This window comes from Onychomys torridus, chromosome 14, assembly GCF_903995425.1.
Source record: "Onychomys torridus chromosome 14, mOncTor1.1, whole genome shotgun sequence".
NCBI classification, from domain to species: domain Eukaryota; kingdom Metazoa; phylum Chordata; class Mammalia; order Rodentia; family Cricetidae; genus Onychomys; species Onychomys torridus.
Window position 1 is genome coordinate 52,680,159 of NC_050456.1, and position 14,834 is coordinate 52,694,992.

At 52.5% G+C, this 14,834-nt stretch overlaps 1 protein-coding gene across 4 annotated transcripts in view; it reads right to left on the reverse strand.

Annotated features, from left to right (window-relative positions):
* Mideas (mitotic deacetylase associated SANT domain protein) overlaps positions 1 to 14,834 on the reverse strand; it is a 69,638-nt gene that overhangs the window by 8,533 nt on the left and 46,271 nt on the right. For all 4 annotated transcript variants that reach the window (XM_036205742.1, XM_036205740.1, XM_036205741.1 and 1 more), the window contains exons 2-9: positions 13,015 to 14,689; positions 11,736 to 12,035; positions 4,353 to 4,698; positions 2,465 to 2,531; positions 1,877 to 2,019; positions 1,649 to 1,752; positions 916 to 991; positions 210 to 298 (exon numbers count right to left, since the gene is read on the reverse strand). In XM_036205742.1, coding sequence (XP_036061635.1) covers positions 210 to 298; positions 916 to 991; positions 1,649 to 1,752; positions 1,877 to 2,019; positions 2,465 to 2,531; positions 4,353 to 4,698; positions 11,736 to 12,035; positions 13,015 to 14,454 — 2,565 coding nt within the window. In that variant the 5' untranslated portion in view covers positions 14,455 to 14,689. The remainder of the gene's footprint in view (positions 1 to 209; positions 299 to 915; positions 992 to 1,648; positions 1,753 to 1,876; positions 2,020 to 2,464; positions 2,532 to 4,352; positions 4,699 to 11,735; positions 12,036 to 13,014; positions 14,690 to 14,834) is intronic.

The window sequence follows — 14,834 nt, forward strand, 5'->3', positions numbered from 1 at the left end:
AACTGCCAGCAAAGGGCTGTGTGTCACATCGAGGCTTAAAAGGCCTGTCCAGGGAGTTCAGAGGTCAGCAGAGGACCCTCTGTGCAAGCTGTGATGTATAGAGCTGTCTCCGAAGCCCTTAATGGCGACAATGGGGCCGGAACTCAGGCACAGTATGCAGGCACCCTGCCGTCCAGCCACTTGGTGAGTGACCACAGGCCCCTGCTCACCAGCTTCTGCACCAGGAAGAAATCCTTCTTATAGATGGCAATGCCCTTGTTGAACAGCTTCCTCTCAGCCATCTTCCACTGGTCAGAGCCTGAAGAGCAGAGACGGGACCAGGGTGAGTCGGGGAGGAACATCAGCATCTACACTGTGAGCATGACTCTGACCCACTGAAAGCGTGAGGTCGTCCACATCCATGTTGGTCATTCACTACCAGCTTTGTGAAGCCTCCTCCCCTTGCTTGTCAAAGGGAATGAACACTAGAACCTGTCTTTCCAGGTCCAAAAAGGACGCGATGCTACATGGCAGGAAGAACCTTTGGGGGCTCTGCCTGGTACAGACAAATGTGCACCTCACAGAGGCTCAACAACAGTAGCTACTGGGCTTACGGTAGCATCCATGTCCTTCAGCATCTAGACCAAGACAAGCACTCCAATACCCAAAATCAGCTGACTGCTCTCCCTAGGTGTCCGACCTCTGAACCCGGGACATGGGCTCTTTTGGCTTGGATTGCCTACCACTTCATGCTTCCCTTCTAAGGGCACGGGGAGCCCCAACTTGGCCTTGATATTCGTTTTCCTGCTGATTTTTGGCTGGCTCTTAGTGTCCCCACCCCCATTCAGGGCTGTGACTCAGCACCGAGCAGAGGGGCTCCCCGGATGCTGGAGACCCTGAGGTTCTGGACCACGTGACCACCCCAGTCAGGCCCACCTGTGTAGTGATAAGTGGCCAGTGGGTGGTTGTGGGGCCGCACGGGCTTCTTCAGGAGCAGCTTATTCAGCGTTTCCTGGAGGGGAAGAAAGGGCTGTCAGGAAGCTGGCAACAGTCGTGGTGAAGGATGAGGTACCCTGGGCCTGGGCAACATGCAAAGGGCCTCTGCAAGCCTCTGGGTAGAGCAAGCATTTACTCCTGCCTTAACCTGCTGTGAGACAGGGTATATGGGCGGATGGCAAAAATCCCAGGAAGTGGGGCTGCTGAGGATTCAGGCCACGAGACCACTGCAGGAATGCTCAACCACCAAATCAAGTATGGACAGGGAATGCCCTTGGTGACAATTGGGGGGGGGGGGGACCTACCAACCTAGGATCAGGGATTAGATTCAACCTTGCATCCCCAGCTAGGGTTCCTCCCTTAGGCCAAACCCCAATATCCTCTTCCTTGGTCAGACTGCCTCGTAGCTACATCAAATCACCACGCCAAGTCGCCCTAGCTCTCAGAGGGTCAAGGCGAGGTAGAGAGTCATGATTGTGAGGGAAAAGAAAGAAATGTACCCCCCCCCCCGCATCAGAACATATGCAAAAGAGCAAAAATAAATCGATAAAAATCTATACCACTAGGCATGGTCCTGGTAGCGGACAAGGAGGGACCAGTTACTGCTTTCCTACGGGACAACCCCCCCCATCCCCCACGCTTGTGCACGCGCAAATTAATGAGGCTTTCTTACCAGGATGTCCCCCCTTGACTCATGCAGATAGTGCAGGGCCAGTTCCTGGTTGGTGCCAGCACCAGGGAAAATGCTTGAACAGGCAGCCGTCAGCAGGTCATCCACTGGATTCACCAGAGCATCGGGAGGACAAGAAAGAATGGTGTTCCATGCTGGCCCTTGTGGGCCCCAGCCCGCCCTCCTGCCCTCCAGCCCGCCACGCCCTGCTCACTGGAGCTCTCTCCTCACCTTGCCTCTGCTTCTCCCAGTTGCTCTCAAGATGCTCCCATGGCTGCCACACCAAGTCGGCCTTGTGGGGGTCTGCAGCTGCCAGGGCACGGTCTCTCATCATGGGGATTTCTGCTTGGAAGCGGGTACCAACATTGATCCGTCTGCAGGGGTGGAGAGGCAAGGGGTGAGGCCTGCCCTTGTGGGGACAGGGGACCCCATTTCTCCCTGGGAGGTGAAGGAACCGTGCAGCGGGCAGGTGCTGAATGCAGCAGAGCCACAGCTGCGTGCAGGGAACCTGGCAGCTGGGATACTCAGGCCCCGGGGGTAGAGTGGAAAAGCTTCTCCACATGTGACAGCTAGGAAGAGTCCCTTGGACCCCCACCCCAGCCCCCACCTAGCTCTCCCTAGTGACAAATTCAAGCCAACCTGGTCCTTTCCTTTCCTCTCCCTGCAGCATCCACACAAAAGCTGGCAGAAGACAGTTAGAGCCCAGAGAGACGCTTGTCTCTGTGCAGGCCCCTCCTCTGGCTCCCAAAGCTAATCTGCACCGCATTGGGCCCACCTGGCCACCCACATGCCATGAGCCCGGGGCAGGGCTGCACTTACGGTTCGATGCTCACGGGGGTGGCCTCCCCCATCACAGACAGGACGGGCGGGGTGACTTCAGAGCTATCTATGAGCAAAGAGCATATTGGTAAATGGCCCCCTTCCTCCCTTCAGGAAAACACTCCCGTCCTAGGCGGCTGTCCTGAATGCCTAAGAGTCACAGCGGTGACTCAGTGAGTGCACTTGGAACTCAGGCGCCCTCTGGCCTTGCTGTGCAACTCAGGCCCTTTATGTGGGCGCCTCAGTTTTCACAGCTGCAAAAAGGAGCTATTTCCTTCTGTCTCCTGGGGGTAATGAAAATTCTGAATTAAATGAGAGCCTGACACTCTATAACCATTAACTATATCGTCAGCACGACCACCCTGCTTCTAGGAGTCCCACACTACCCAATCTTCTGGGCCGGGCGGTGGTGGCGCTAGCCTTTAATCCCAGCACTCGGGAGGCGGAGCCAGGCGGATCTCTGTGAGTTCGAGGCCAGCCTGGGCTACAGAGGGAGATTCAGGACAGGCGCAAAGCTACACAGGGAAACCCTGTCTTGGAAAAAAAAACAAAAACAAGTTTCTGTATAGAACTATGCTCTACTTTGGTTTTATTCTAGCAAAGAGGCTGAAACTGGAGGCACACCAGAGCGATGGTAAAGGGGGTCTCTCCTATAATTATCTTCTCATTTCCTCTCCCAATTTTTTCCCCCCCTCACTCTCATACAAGTTAATCTGAAGGCCAGACTAGATCAAGGCACTCCCTTACTCAAAACAAAACAACACACGAAACCTCTGCTGTTGTCTCTCTGCAGCGTGGGACAACCCCTGGAAACCTCAGCTGTTCAAGGCAGTTCCCCATGTGTCTGTACCTCCCGCAGCCCAGACTCGACTCTAGAGGCCTACTAACCTCGTGCCCGGCCTGCCCCTCCCACTCTGAGGCTCAAGCTTAGCTCTGTCTCCACCATTTCCCAGAGTCTTTATCTGACCAGGCTCTCCCAGGCTAGAAGCTCGGTGTCAGCCCCATTCACTGGGTCCTGGTCCCCCACTGCTGTAGGAACCTCTGCTTCTCTGCCTCCCAAGCTTTCCTGGTAATTCCCTAATGACCCTGAGCTGCACTTTCTTTAGACTAGATAATGGTGTTTGTCCTGTGCATTCTTGAAGCCTGCACAGGATCCTTGCAAGGTTTTACACCCAATGCTCAGTAAACACTTGCTGGGCAGACTGACATCTTCTTGGCTGACAGTGATTTCCAGCACAAACCCAGCCAGGGAGAGAAACCTCCCCCGGGGAAACAAAGCCTATGCCTGCCAGCACAGGGCAATTTCCATCCACAGACACCAGGAGGCACCAGAGAACCACACCACTGGTGAGCTCTGGGGTCAGAGGTTAACTGGGTGACGGAATGCGCCGGTGTGATTCCACTGCAAGTGATCAGGTGATCCCGTTTTCCAAGGGAAGAGAACCCCTTTGGGAAATGGACATTTTTAGGCCGCACAACACCCAGGCCTGCTCTCACCAAAACGACTGCACAACAGCTGAGGAGACCAGGTCAGGCCCCTCATAAACAACCACAACCCAGGAGGTAGCCATTCGGCTGAACCGCAGGAAACTGCTGTCTGTGGATCTAATAGCTGAATTTCAGTAATTCTACCATCAGCCAAGTATGATCCCTGCTGAATAATGAAGGAACTGAGTGAGGTCTGGGCAGTTGGATTTGCCCAAGGGATGTGATAGTAAACAGTGGATCCAGGATCAGAATCCAAGCCCGAGGCCCAGCCTTGCCAGCCCCCAGGGGGAGACAGCAGAGTTCCTCACAGCCTCCAGCCCCACTACAACCGCCCACAGACTGAACTGTATCCCTCCCTCTGCACCCCCCCCACCACCACCACAGCCACCAGGTCACTCACTAGAACGGAGCAGGGTACGGTGGGCACTCTTTGGCGTGATAGGAGGAGGGGCCGGGATGCTGCTGGTTGATATGATGGCATTGAAGTAGAGGCCGGAGCCTTCCCGAACGGGGCTGAGAATGGGGGGCGGTGTGTAAGGGGGCAGCTCGAAGCTCCGCTCAGAGGGGTGGTCAGCTAGGCGGACTGGAGAACGCAGGTGACTCTGGTAGGGGGTGATGTTGGAGTAGACGGGAGGGGCGATGAAGGTGCCCGCCTTGGTGGGGATGATGAGGGGCTCCGGCCGTGGCCGCTGCTTTGGTTTCCGTAGGGAAGGCTCTCCCTCCAACTTGATACTCAGCTCTTCAGCCTGGAGACGGAAACAGAGCAGAGAGGCTCAGCCACTTGTGTGTCCCCCAGAAACCTGCAGCCCCTGACTGGAGCCTGCCAGTGTCGTCTCTGACACGACCTGCCCGCTGCACCCACCAAGGCGGCCTAAAAGATGAGACAGTCCAAAAGCCCAGCCTAATTGTCTCCTCCAGGCAGACTCGGGCTAGCAAACTGCACCTAAGGGCCTGAGTGTTTCAGGTCCTGGGAACCACCTGTCTTACATTTTCTTTAAAGAAAGGGAAAGAAGGAAGGAATCCTATCAAAACCTAGACATTATTCTTCATTCTAAACGTGGGTTCCAGGCCATAGCTCCCAATCAATGCTGTCATGTGTGCAATAGGGGAAGAGTTCAGTTGGGAAGGGTCCAGACCTCCACTGCTCAGACAAGGATCACCTTGGCTGGCTATTTAAAACGATGGATTTCCCGTGCGCATCTCCACCTTTTCATAAAAAGACTGAATTTTTTTTTTTTACTTATGTGTACACATATGTCTGTGTGAGTGTCAGCCACATGTGTGTGGGTACCCAAGGAGATCAGGAAAGGAGTAGGAGCCCCTGGAGCTGGAGTTACAGGTGGTTAGGAGTTGTCTCAGTAGTACCAGGAACCAAACTCATGTCTGGAAAGTGCAGCAAGTATTCTTAACCACTGAGCCATCCTTCCAATCTCCATGTTCATTTTGAATATGGAAACAGACTAGAGAACACCCCTCAGACCTGGCAGCCGAGAAGATTAAATAAGCTACTGTGTGGGAATGAATAAGCCTTTGTTTGTGTGGTGATGGAGACCAGATCCAGGGCCTCTTTGTGTGTGTGGTGATGGAGACTGAATCAGGGCCTTGTGTTTGTGGTGATGAGACGGATCCAGGGGCCTTGTGTTTGTGGTGAGGAGACCGGATCCAGGGCCTTGTGTTTGTGGTGATGGAGACGGATCCAGGGCCTTGGTGTTGGTGGTGTTTGGAACTGATCAGGGCCTTGTGTTTGTGGTGATGGAGACCAGATCCAGGGCCTCTTTGTGTGTGTGGTGATGGAGACTGAATCAGGGCCTTGTGTTTGTGGTGATGGAGACTGGATCCAGGGCCTTGTGTTTGTGGTGATGGAGACTGGATCAGGGCCTTGTGTTTGTGGTGATGGAGACCGGATCAGGGCCTTGTGTTTGTGGTGATGGAGACCGGATCAGGGCCTTGTGTTTGTGGTGATGGAGACCGGATCAGGGCCTTGTGTACGGATCTAGGCAAGCTCTCCACACGGAGCACAACCTCCATCCTACCGTCTTTCTCCCTCTACTCTGACATTCAGCTCCTGAGCCCAAAGAGGGATGAGCAGGGATGGCTCAGCCTCCTGGACAGTAATATGAGCTGATTTATGGAAATCGATACTCTGTGGCTGTAGTAACAGTTCCGTTATTGCTGCTTAAAGTCCAGGTTCTGTGTGAGACAGAAGCCCGCACTGTGGGCCAGCACCCAGGCTGGGAATGGAACGGGAGTCTGCTCCTGTCAGAGGCTAGCCCACACATGTTGTCAGAGGTTCCTCCTACCTCACACTTCGTCGACATGGCATGCCTTCTGAGCTTCTATACAGAATAGAAAGCAGGGTTGTCAAGAAATAGCTTAACTGTCTCACAAGGGAAGCAAACAGCTGTCATGAGTGAGCAGCTCCTAAGGCATTTCTGGGCACACAGTAAACCAAGTCAGTCATGTAGACTGGGGGAGCCACAGGCTCTCCCCACTTCAAGGACCCAGCCAAGGGGGATCTCTGCTTCTGAGCCTGGCATAACCCTTCCTCCTTCCCGCGTGCCCTCATATCCCTTTTACTAATTAGGATGAACTGAGAACATTCATTCCTCTGCCTCTAAGGAAACAGTCTGAGTACACAGGGAAAAACAAAACAAAACTGCATCTAGCTATGCCGGGTGGCTTAGCTCGGGACAAACCGAAGGTATCTAGGAAGAGACATCCTCAGTTGAGGAAATGCCTCCATCAGCTTGACCTGACCACAGTCTGTGGGGCATCTGCTAATTAATGTGTGAGGGCCCAGCCCACTGTGGGCAATCCACCCTTGGGCAAGGGCTCCTGGGTTCTTTAAGAAAGCGGGCTGAGCAAGTCAGGGGGAGCAAGCCAGTCAGCAGCACCCCTCCATGGCCTCTGCATCAGCTCCTGCCTCCAGGTTCCTGCCCTGTTTGAGTTCCTGTCCTGACTTCCCTTCATGTCAGGCTGTAAACCGTGAGATGAAATACTCTCTCCTCCTCAAGCTGCTTTTGTTCTTGGTGTTTATCACAGCGACAGAAAACTAACTAGAACAAGAGCTAAACACCTCCTCAGTGTGCTAGGCAATCCCTCCTCCCATACAAAACCAGCTCCAGCCATTTGTAGGTGAGAGATTTAAATTGTTTTGAATATTTTTACTTTTTTTTTTTTTTTGGTTTTTCGAGACAGGATTTCTACGTGTAGTTTTGGTGCCTGTCCTAGATCTGTAGACCACCAGGCTGGCCTCAAACTCACAGAGATCTGCCTGGCTCTACCTCCCAATTGCTGGGATTAAAGGTGTGCGTCATTGCTGCTCGGCGAATATTTTTACTTTTAAGGTGTGATAATGCTGAGACTATTTTAAAAAGAAAAAGAAAGGGCTGGAGAGATGGCTCAGAGGTTAAGAGCACCAACTGCTCTTCCAGAGGTCCTGAGTTCATTTCCCAGCACCCACATGGTGGCTCACAACCATCTGCAATGGGATCTGGCACCCTCTTCTGTATACATAATAAATAAATAAATCTTAAAAAAAAAAAAAAAAGAAAAAGAAAGGAAGAAGGGAGACAGGGAAGGAAGGAAGGAAGGAAGGAAGGAAGGAAGGAAGGAAGGAAGGAAGGAAGGAAGGCAAACAGACTATATGTATGCATTCTCAGATGCAACCCAAAAATATTTGTGTTTGAAATGATACAATGTGTGAAATGTGCCTCAAAATAATTCAGGGTCATACAAGTACAGTTGAAATAAGACTGGCTGTATTTTGATAGAACTGTGAAAACTGGATAAGAATAAACAAACACTCATTCACTAGACCCTTCTCTGTTTCTATGCGTGACTGGGAATGTCAATAATATAATGAAACACACAGAATAAACAAATAACAAAATACAAACACAGAATGAGACTCCAGAAAGTGGACAACCTTGGGCTAACTATCCCACAGTATCTATCCCACAGTAATCCTGAGCCCTCTGGTGTGGCAGAAACCCTCACAGGCAGGCTCAGAAGATGGAATCCAGGGTCAGCTCTGCCCTGGTAATGACCTGGTTGTATGACCTTAGGTCAGTGCTCAGGTTTGCAGAGCTCTGAAAGCTCCTTCCTACCCACTCTCAAGACAAACTGCCAAGCCTCCACTTCCAGCCTCGAACACAAACAGATGATGGGGTTGTTACTTGGGACCTGGACATGTTAGGCAAGTGCTCTACCATTAGCCTGTCACCAGTGAGAAGGCTCAATAGCATCTGCACCCCAATCATGCACTCATGTGGGGGGTTAAGCCTCAGAGCCTGATCTCATCGTATTAAGGAGGTGGTCATTGGAAGTCCAGATGGTATCTAGAGGCAGGGAGGCAACTGATTAAGTTTAGATGAGGTCATTACAGAGGGGCCACCATTGTTGAATCCTGGGTGGCCTCAGAAGAATACAGACAGGGACCAGAGATGTAGACAGACACATGTGTTCCCTATCGTTTTCTCTGTGAGGCTCTGCAATTACCTTGAAACTCTGCCTGCAAGATGATTATCAACAGAAAAGGCCCCTGGACTTTACCTCTAGAACAAGTCGAAATAAAACTCTTCATTATGTGAGCCTGCCTCGGGTGTTTGGTTATAATGATGAAAAGTGGACAAATACAGTCTTGCACTTTTCTGGATCTGTTTCTCGCATATGAAATATGGAGGTCCTGACTAGGTAGTTGCTCAGGCTCCTTCCTACCCACTCTCAAGACAAGCTGCCAGGCCTTAACTTCCAGCCTCTAACACAAACTTGGCCCCAACCACACAGAACAAGACCTCAAAGAGCCTTAGCTTGAATTAATTACCTCACAATAATATTGAAGGCCCTGTCTCTTTCTCCTATTATGGAGAACAGGCATGCAGGCTAGCTCTCCAAACAAATAAACGGGAAATAGGAACTGAAGAGAAAAGCCATTCCCGAAAATATCAGAAGAAACAGCTTGACATAGAATTGAAGGCCCAAGACCTGGGTGGGCATGGGGTAGAACTGGTGAACACAGCATCTGAGCTGCCTTATGCCTGCAGGTGAAGCCTATTACTGCAACTGGGAGGGGCTAAGGACTAAGTTTTAACAGCTTCAAGAGCTACCAGAATAAAAACCCGTGGCTCAGAATCAAGGTGAGTGGCAAATAGGCTTGTCCTCACAGGGAATAAAGCTTACATCACTTCATCTGTTTCTGATTAAGTAAAAGTAATTCGGGGTCGCTGGGACCCTTTGCTACCCACTAGGAGTCAAGATAAACACCCTTTGGAAGAAGAGAGTTGGTGGAACCTAGACACACACCCACGCACACACTGGCTTTTCAGGTAAATTTTAGCAACTGGTCACAAAGCTATGTCTTCAGATCTGACAAATAAAATAGCATATAAAGTTGAATTCTTGAGCTGGGTGTTGGTGGTGCACACCTTTAATCCCAGCACTCGGGAGGCCGAGGCAGGTGGATCTCTGTGAGTTCAAGGTCAGCCTGGTTTACAGAGAGAGAGATCCAGGACAGCCAGTACTACACAGAGAAACCCTGTCTCAAAAAACCAAAAAACGCCAGGCGATGGTGGCGCACGCTTTTGATCCCAGCACTTGGGAGGCAGAGGCAAGCAGATCTCTGTGAGTTCGAAGCCAGCCTGGTCTACAGAGCGAGATCCAAGACAGCCTCCAAAACAACACAGAGAAACCCTGTCTTGGGGGAAGGAAAAAAAAAGCCAAGGCTTAGAAAGTGGAGACCAGGGAGTCCCTGGGGCCTGCTGGCCAGCCAGTCCAGCTGAAGCATCAAGCTCCAGGTCCAGTAAGAGACCCCATCTCAAAAGCTAAGGTGAAAAGTAATTGAGAAGGAGGACATCCCTCTAGCCCTCATAGGTGCACATACACAAGCATGTCCATCTGTACACATGCGCACACATAGACACTCTAACACACAAGCACTGAGCTATTTACCCATTTTCAAGATATCTAGTGCTAAGATAATAGAAAAATAAAACCAATATTAGAGGTCTGGAGAGGTGGCTCAGCAGTTAAGAGAACTGCTGTTCCAGAGGGCCCAGGTTCAATTCCCAGCACCCACATGGTGGCTCACAATTAACTGTAACTCCAGTCCCAAGGGGCCTGACACCTCTTCTGGCTTCCATAGGCATCAGGCCCATACATGGGCCTACATGCGGGCAAAACATCCATTCACATAAAAATAAATAAAAGTAAACAAATAGATAAATGAAGACAGAAAAGCAGCAGCAGCAGCAGCAATCTTAGGAGTAGCTTTGTGCTGGGAGCTGGTACACAGAGCTCCTGAACTAGCCTGTATTACACAGTCCCAACCTTGCTCTGTCACGCTGCAGAAATCCAAGTAAGAAGCCTACTGAAGTAACCATTAAAAGAGAAATAACTAAGTATACAACTAATGGGTTGTTAACAAAAGGAAGATGGGAATGAAAACCCCAGTCAACTTGGGGGGGGGGGGAGTAGGGGGATCATAGCAGGGACAGAGGACGTAAAGACCAGAGCTAACAGCAGGTGATAGAGTTCAACCTAGGTCTATCAGTAATTACATTAAGTAGGGACTCTTATCAGCGGAGTCTAGAAAAGCAGAACCCCGAGCAGACAGGAGAGCGGCTGTTGCCAAGGGCAGGAGCTGGAGCGAGGACTGGAAGATAATCAAAGAAACATAATTCAGTCAAAACGGGAGGTGTGAGTCCAGGAGGCCGACTGTACAACGGGATGGCTTTCTGTACTAACTGCATTCATTTATTTCTCTTAGAAATACTGCTAAGAGACCAGATCTTAAATGTTCTTACCACAGAATAATAAGGATGTGAGGTAATGACTATGCTAATTAGCTTGGTTTAGCAGGTCTACTACCACAACTATTACTACTACACACACACACACACACACACACACACACACACACACACACACACAAGTCATACTGTAGACCATGCACACAATTTCTATTAATAAGTAAACAGAAAGATGAAAACTGTATTGATGTTCTTATGAGAAGACAAAGATTGTTAGGCTAGAAAACGGCAGACTGCAACTGTATACTACTTGGAAAACATTCCTGAAAGATACAAAGAAGATGGAAGTGGAAAGGTAAAGATACGTGCTGCCAACGCTCGTCAAAGAACGTTCAACACCAAAAGATGCCAAGGATGAAAAGGGACGTCCCACACCCTCATCCAGGTCGAAACGCGCACACACCCAGAACATCCCAGCAAAACCTACAAAACCAATGGCGGAGGAAAAAGGAAAAATACAAGCGCAGTCTTCGTGGGAGATTCCCAGATGCTTAGCTCAGAACTGAACAGAACAAGTAAACCCTTCTGCACCTCAGTAGCTAGCCCAGGGCCTTCACTAGGGGCCATCAAAATTCCCTGACCTGGAACAAGATTCTCCCCCAATGACCACAATTTCAAGTATGAAACTGTCTCATACCCTCTAGGTGCCTTAGTACAAGTTTGATTTGGAAAATAAAAATAGTATCCCCCTGACAACTGGAACGATGGATTCGTGGTTAAGAGCACTGGCTGCTCTCCCAGAGGACCAGGGTTCCATGCCCAGTACCCACATGGTGGCTCCTGTTGTCCATAACTACAGTTCCAGGGGATCTGATGCTGTCTCCTGAACTCCAAGGGCATCGCACGCATGTCGTAAATGGACATAAAATAAATATTCTCTCCCTGGGTTCCTTGAAGCATCTCCTGCTTCCCTGGGAGTCTCTGTAGCTAGAAGCCCCGGCCCTGGAGGGTTCTGGTGAACAGCCTCATCATACCTGAGCTGGAGCATCCGTCCCAGGGACTCTCGTGGATCGCCTTCGGGTAACGATGACCGAGGGCTTGTGCTCGGCGGGGTAGTGTTCAAGACCCTTGCCGTCCTCATCGACACTTCCCACTTGGGCCCCCTCAGCTGGACCCACCGTCCGCACGGGGACAGACACGGGGATGATGAGGGGTACCATCCCACTCTCCTCTCGAGCTCGCTTAGCAGCTAAGGTGGGCTCAGAAAACTCGACCCCGCACTTGGCAGTTGAGGCCAGCACACTCTTCCGCTTCTCCTCAGAGCCGTTGGCGTCCTGGGGAAGGGGGAGATTGGGGGAGGTTCAGAAGATGAGTCCCCGGTGGCTGGTCGAGGACTCCCGGGCCCATTCAACCCAGCAACTCAAGCACACGCTCCCTGGTCTTTGACAACCCGGCCTTCCCCCGACCACCTATGCATTTCAGCTCTTCTCCATCCTTCTGCCTGAAGCAGGTGATGCCAAGTGGACACTTCGGTCCACAAATAGCTTCAGATGTTTAGCATCTGCGTACAGGGTGAGTGACTCGTGACAAAGGATCCTGCCGTGTGAAGGGAGGTCTTTGCAGCTATTTCCTCCTGGGTATCTGACTGGAGTGAAGACCCCAGGATTCTGTCGCCTCCTGTGTTATCAGTCTGGACCTAAAGGCGACGGGGGCTGCAGCTAAGGAAGGGCAGAGTAGATGCTGATCAAATGGCGTCTCTCCGGACTACACGGCCCTGTGAATTCCCAGCTGACTCAGCTTCTTTACAGAAACCGGGGACAGGTGACCTACCCTTGCTGTTGGGTTTGATAAGAAGTTAGCTTTGAGCAAGTATAAAATAAAATTAAAACCCCAAGGTAACACGGGTGCTCAAATTCTGTTTGGTTTTCCTCCCTTTTCGCCTTTAAAAAAATGAACTTGATGGCAAGGTGATTCACAGCCAACCAAACACATCAGGTAAATGATTCTGGCATGCCCGTCTCTGTAACCACCAGCACACTCTTGAATCTTAGAACACTGGCTCTCAGCACCCCCTACTCCTAATCCTCACGTTCCACGTGAAGAAGCCAACAAGGGCTTTCCTACCCACCGACCTCCGTGTGTAGAAACCCCAGCATCCCTGCAGGTATGGGTGCCTCCAGGAGGGGTTTTCTGAAGGAAGAACTTTCATTTCCTTTAAAGAACTGAAAAAAACTGCCCTATAAGCCTGACAACATTTATTTCCCACTCCACCCCAGACCCTGCCCGATGCCAGATGCAGCCCCTCATTCTCACCTGCAGAGAGGCCAGCTCCACCGCCTTCTGGGCCAGTGTCAGCAAGTTAGCCTCCTGGGACGCCCTGCGTCTCCGTCTTGTGCTCTGGATCACCCCACCTCGTATCATCTGTCCACAGTCCCCTAGGCCCCCTGCCCTCATGACCTCCTCATTACCCATGGGGGGAGCCTCCCGCTCCCGCCCGTTGGGTGCCAGTCTGTCCCCATCAGCCAGCAGCTGTGGCTCCCTCAGTTCTAAGGGGAATCTCAGGTCTTCCGGATGGGGCTGCCCCAGGGAGCCCGGTGGTGGCTGCTGCAGAGACCAGTGATGAAGGAACAGATTGCCTGTGGGCTCCTGCCCAGCCTGGGTGCCAGCTCCATCGAGGGAGCTGGAAGGCAGAATCCCCTCCTTGGAGAGCCGGCGGGAGCGACGTGGGAAGGCCATCTGGGGCTGAGGTAGCACAGACTGTGGGGCCGAGTCCTGCAGGAGGGCCTTGCGCAGTTCCGGGTTCAGATCTGGGTTGTGAGGAAAAGGGTAGGGGGCCATGCTGTGATGTGCCAGGTGGGGCTGTCCCAGGGGCCCACCCGGTGCCAGGCCAAAGTCCTGGGGCTGCTGCGAAGGCGGCTGATGCCTGGGGTAGAAACTCTCGAACAGCTGCATGTGCGGCAGGGCTGCCGGCGGGGGCGGCTGCTGCGGAGGCTGCGGCTGCTTCGGAGGCGGGAAGGAGCTGGTGGCGTTGGGCGGCTGTGGACCCTGTCGGAAGGCCTGCCGGTTCATCTGGTGGCCGAAAGCCAGCTGGAAGGGTTGCAAAGGCAGTGTCTGGTTGGGGGGTTTCTTGGCTGCGTGGAAGGAGTTCAAGGGTACCTGGGGCCTCCCCACCTCCAGCTGCACCTTCTGTGGCACCATGGGCTGCACTGCGTTTCCATAGTGATCCAGCTGTGGAACCCCAGGCTTGTTCCCCTTCAGTGCCTCGGGGTGGTTATAGTAGGCAGAGACCCCCACACCTGGGTGAGGGCTCCCTTTGGGTCCACTGTAGAGGGGCAGGTGGTTCCATGAGGAGTGGGGTGGAGGCTGGCCAGGCTGTGGCTGCCAGCCACTGTCACTAATGCCTCCAGCTCCTCCTCCTCGCTCCAGGCCCCGCCCCGGAGCCATCACAGAGTTGGGCCACTTGACTGAGCTTACTTGGGCTTGCTGGGACAACATGGCCGCGGTGGTCCGCTCAGACCCGTACACCACGGAGTTCAGCAGAGCCAGGTTGTTGGTAGGCGGCAACTCCACGGGCTGGGTGGTGGAGACAACCCCGGTTGGACCTTCGTGGGCCTCGTACTGTTCCTCCTTCGCTCTGAGGGACTGCGGTGGAGCCTTCAGGGGTGGTGGCTGTTCCTTGGACGCTGGCTCCTGGTCCCCAAAAGGGCAACGCTTGCGTTTATTCTGAGCCTTGGGCTGGGCCTGGAGGTTCATGGTGTGGCCAACTAAGCCCTGGCAATGAGACGTCCTTCAGCAACTGCCCATCCCTCGGGAGAAGGTCCTGCTGGAAGCCTGGCCTGAATAATTCCCAGTCCGGTAGCCAGTGAGGGCAGAAGAGGGGCAGAGGGAAACGCAGGAGCCAAGAAATGTCCGCTGGTCCTTCCTCTTCTGGAGAGGCTCTTGAGCTCAGATACACACGCCTATCATGCTGCTGCCCGGAGCCTGGAGCCTGCAGAGGAAAAAAAGCAGGGGCAGCCATCAGCCACAGGATCCCCGGATTATCAGCCCCAGTGTCCCGTCCCGTCCCCCCCCCCCCCCCCCACCCCAGGTCCCAGAAGAGCACTGTACATAGGGGCAACAGGATCAGTCTCCCC